The sequence below is a fragment of the Diplotaxodon limnothrissa genome, linkage group LG2, assembly GCF_057381915.1.
Source record: "Diplotaxodon limnothrissa isolate DT_005_m linkage group LG2, D_limnothrissa_male_GT1.1, whole genome shotgun sequence".
In the NCBI taxonomy this organism is placed as follows: Eukaryota; Metazoa; Chordata; class Actinopteri; order Cichliformes; family Cichlidae; genus Diplotaxodon; species Diplotaxodon limnothrissa.
In genome coordinates, this window is record NC_140597.1 from 16,976,393 (window position 1) to 16,981,316 (window position 4,924).

General features: G+C 38.6%; 1 protein-coding gene across 1 annotated transcript; it reads left to right on the forward strand.

Annotated features, from left to right (window-relative positions):
- The first annotated feature begins 1,727 nt into the window (after positions 1-1,727).
- LOC146638329 (uncharacterized) lies at positions 1,728-4,025 on the forward strand. The gene is made up of 2 exons (XM_085367721.1): positions 1,728-2,165; positions 3,699-4,025. Exons 1-2 carry the CDS (start codon positions 1,728-1,730, stop codon positions 4,023-4,025), a joined length of 765 nt encoding a protein of 254 aa, XP_085223847.1.
- The last annotated feature ends 899 nt before the right edge of the window (positions 4,026-4,924 follow it).

Consider the following 4,924-nt stretch of genomic DNA (forward strand, 5'->3'; position numbering starts at 1 on the left):
TACTACTAATAACAATAATGTACCTAATATACTCCCAGCACTTAGAAATATTGAGACAATCAGTACAGCACAATGAACTGCATGTTGAGTCATCACCAACACTAAGGAAGCTGAAAAAGTAATGGCTAGTTGAAGTTACAAATAATCTTGAAAATCTAATCAAATAAATCTACTGGGTTTTTTTTTCACTTCTGTCACTACAGGTTAGACCATAACACTTCTACAGACAGCTGTAAAAAAAATCATAAAAAATGGGACTAGTCAATGGAAAAATGAAATAAATCAAAAGACAAATGACCACTGAAAATGATCTGCTGATGTCTTGGACCTTATTCCCCAAGATTCTTCTCAGGGTTGCTGGAAGCCAAGGTAGTGCAATCCAGACTAAGTATCTGATAGTTACCGCATTTCTACGATTATTAGGGTTAAGTACAATAACCTTAGTTTTATATGAATTCAGAAAGAGGAAATTATAAGTTATCCAGGCCTGTATGTCTTTAAGACAGTCTAGTAGTTTAAGTAGTGTGTGTTATCTGGCGTCATGGATAGATGAAGTTGGGTATCATCTGCATAACAATTAGAATGTAGTGTATGCCTCCTAATAATACTGCCAAAGTGAATTTGCATTACTGCAATACAGCATTACCTAATAATGCAGTAATGAGTAATGTCTTATATATTGCTTTTCTTGAGTAACCTCCAACACAGGTGGTTGATCAGTGAGTCATCTATATACAGAAGGGGCCTTATGGTTAGTCCTGAATCTGTATCTGTATATCCTCTTTGTAGTGATAGCAATAGAGGCAGTGTATCAGCCTGTTGTATTCAGCACTTCATGGAGACCTGTGAGACTGCCTTGGATTTGGGCTCCAGTACTGAAGCACGTGCACACACATACACACACATAGTATAGACAGCATATTCTCAGACTGCGCCTGGAGGCGACTTTTGTTGTGATTTGGCGCTATATAAATAAAATTGAATTGAATTGAATTGAAATACTAAAGAACAACGAACAACCATGATTACTATAAAACACTTTCTTTGTGTGTGTGTTTTTTACGGAGCCCCCCAGGGGACATGGGAGAAAAAAAAATTACGGAGGAAAAAAAAAAAAATTAGGGAGAAAAAAAAAAATTAAGACGGACTTTTGCGAGATCTCACAAAAGTATTGCGAGATCTCGCAAAAGTATTGCGAGCGCTCGCAATAAGTATTGCGAGATCTCGCAAAAGTATTGCGAGATCTCGCAAAAGTATTGCGAGATCTCGCAAAAGTCTGTACCATAGACCTCCAAATCAGCACTGAAACCTTAGAAACAACCACAGCGATGGAGGACACACACCCATTTGAGCGATTCATAGATTTTTACTTTGAGCTTGGACTAAACTATAAAGACATTAAAACTGTGCTTTGCATTAGACACAGTTTTCATATAAGCGAAAGACATCTGAAGAGAGTTCTTAGCGCAAGGGGACACACTCGCCACAAAGCGTACTCTGACCTGGCCGTCTTGGTTGAATTTATAGACAACCAATTGCAGTACTCTGGGCAGCTTCACGGATACCGATGGATGTACGCTAAATGCAGGGAACATGGACTACGCGTGAGGAAAGAGGATGTGCGCTTGGTTTTGAAGGAGCTGGATCCCCGAGGCGTCGCACTGAGGCAAGCAAGACGTTTCAGGCGGAGGAACTATTTTTCAAAAGGGCCGAATTTCATCTGGCACATGGACTCCTACGACAAACTGAAGCCATATGGCATCTGTATCAATGGTAGTATTGACGGTTTCTCGAGAAAAATAATCTGGCTTAATGCATACACAACAAATAGTAATCCGAAAGTGATCGGGGGGTATTACATAGAAGCGGTGCAGCGTTTAAAGGGCTGCCCTAGAGTTGTGAGGGGCGATCTTGGAACTGAAAATGGCCATGTTAGAGGCTTTCAGCGTTTCCTTGTGCCCGTGGCTCCTAACGACACCCCTGAGAGTTACTTGGAGGGAGCAAGTACCGCCAGTCAAAGGATTGAATACTGGTGGCGTTTTCTTCGCAGCCAGTGTCTGGAGTTCTGGTTATCCTTATTTGCAGACATCAGAGACAACGGGTACTTTGATGGTGGGTTTCTGGACAAAAACCTCCTTCAGTTTTGTTGCATGGGACTCATCCAGGTGAGTTAATAAAATATGTTTTGTTGCGTGCCTGGATGCATGCGTGTGTGAGTGAGAGATAAAGGAAACTGAGGAAGTGAAACGTGTCCTGTACTCGTTTGTGGTGTTCCCATTATCACAAATGTGGAAGCCAACTGCTCAGCCTCTGTGTGGTGGTGGTGGTGGAGGACCCCCATCTTTTTTTTCGGGCCTCCACTTTTTTTCTAGTGGCCATAACGGGTCACATTTGAGCATACAGAGTAAGCAAATATGTACTTGTAATGTGCTCAGATAATTTTAATAAGTGCTTACAGAAAGACAATTAATGTAGCCTCTAACTGCAATTGATTTACATCGGACAAACAGACCAAGCACTATGGCTCATAATACAATTACACCTCACCTGTTTGGACTATATTTTTATATTTCATTTTTACTTGCTGCCAGGAACGTTTGGGGCCTGTTGGGTTGCACCTGCGATCACATCACGTCACAAAATAAAATGTATAAAATAAAAAATAAAATATAATAAATAACGTGTTAAATGGGTGGAAATCCCTAGATCAATGTTTAAATTAACACTCACGCATTGACTCTGTCGGCTATTTTTTGCCATGCATGCTCCCTTTCTTTTGCAGCTGAGGCTGTGTTACTTTTTTTCTGCAAAATTTGCATGTTATCGGCATATGCTGCCATCAGAATTTCGGCCTCAAGCGCTGTAAAATACATTGACCGCGCCTTCTTTCCCTCCGTCTCCATGGTGACTCGCTTAATCTGTGCTCCACTAATAAGGGCTTTATGTATCCTCGTGCGCGTGCTTAACTTGGGGTTAAAGCAACTCCGCGTTGATTGAACTAATTGTTATCAGCCTTTCTGAAACCGAATATTCCGAGTTGGACAGTTCGGGGTTACTCAACCCTGAGTATCGTTTTTCACTTCCTGAAATAGGGCCCTGTACCAGGTTTAGGGAATGGAGAGACTTGCAGGAAGAAAGAGACAAGACAGGGAGAAGCGGGTGAGAGGAGCAGGGAGTAAATGAAATCAAAAATTGTGTAAATACTATAATTTAGGTTTAAGCAATCGGCCGCCTTAAGGAAGAGCTCAACAACCAAGACTACAGTAACATCTATGTTGTTTATGTTGACATGGCATATGAAATTTTCTTATCTATAATATTAACTATTTACAATTTGGAATTATTTCGATTGGGATATCAAAATAACTTACAAATACAAAATACAATGATCAGTGACATAAAACAAATTGATTATTATGAGGTGAGTAGATGAGCCAAGCAGGTAGTAATAAGACTAATAGTACTAATGTAAGATATCACAGCATAACAGTAACCGTAGTTAGTGTGTGAAACACTTGTACAGATGACATTAGGTAAAGTACATGATTACAAAAATGCACATGATTGTTTAAAAATAATAAATTGCATAAATCTAATAAACCTTCCTCTCAGTGAGTGAGTTGTCTCATCGTGATTTGCGTATATGTATATACGTACATGCGATCGCATTTCTTAAATTTCTGTATTCTTTTTAACAGGATGAGCTGGATGACACTGCACAGGTTTGGAATACACACTCCATCAGGCCATCAGCAAACATCAATATCCCCAGTGGTCGACCTAATGTAATGTATACATTACCTGAGCTCTACGGGACAAGAGACTTCCTTTGCCCCACTGAAGAAGAACATGTTGAAATGTGTAAAACTGAGTGTGTTTTTCGACTGACCAAACCATGTGACCCCGATGTATATGAACTGTGCAATATCATCATGACTGAGTCCCATCTGACTCCACCAACAGACTCATATCAGGCTGTGAACTTGTACATGCATTTAAGAGAGAACATCATGGCATTAGTGTAAATTGCATACACTGCAGCAGAGAACATTACTCAAAATTGACCTGTGATATGTGCGAAAGCTAACTTCTGGATGTTAAACAGACTGTAAACTGTAAGCTTTCTAGTACACAGTCATTTATGAGAATATCTTATATAGAAATATTTATTGTTGTGTTCCAGGAGGGTCAGTGAACTAAAGTATAAAGGGGAGTCTCTGCCTGTTAATGATATTCTGAGTGTTCTTTAGCACAAAAACACTGTAATGTTCTGTCAAATGTTATCAAGTTCCATGTCTATGTGTATTACTTCGAATTACTTTAACTGTGTATTTGGCTTGATACATGGATCAAAACATAAGACACATCTTAATTTAATGTGTTAGGAGTTTTAATGTACAGTGTTTAATCAGATAATGGTGGTTTATGTTGAGTATTTTGTAATAATTTTTAAATGGTGAGTTGGTTTTTATTTACACCATCTGTATTTGTTAATGATGGGAATGTTTAGTTGTTGATATTGGCTAGAATACTGTTTAAAATCGAAGAGATATGATATTATGCCTTGCTGCTTTATATATATTATAACGCCAACTGTCACATTGGCAGGCTACATGAAATGGTACTAAGGGGCATCATGATCTGAGAGGGGGCACCTTGGCATTTTTCTGAACTCCATTTTCTCTGGCTAAAAATATAGTTATTTCATGTCATTTTTGCTTCTTTTTTTTTAAACTATTTATTCTGATTCCAGAAGAGCTTTAGTTTTTTAATGTTGGTTAAACAAAACTGAAAAAATAAAGAACTAAATAGAGACCTTTTGAACTCTTAGAATTTCTAATAGATATAAACATTCTTTTTTTGTCACTGAATTTATCTGAAGCTTATTTTATCAGCTGAATAACAAATTCTTTGCACCCACCTG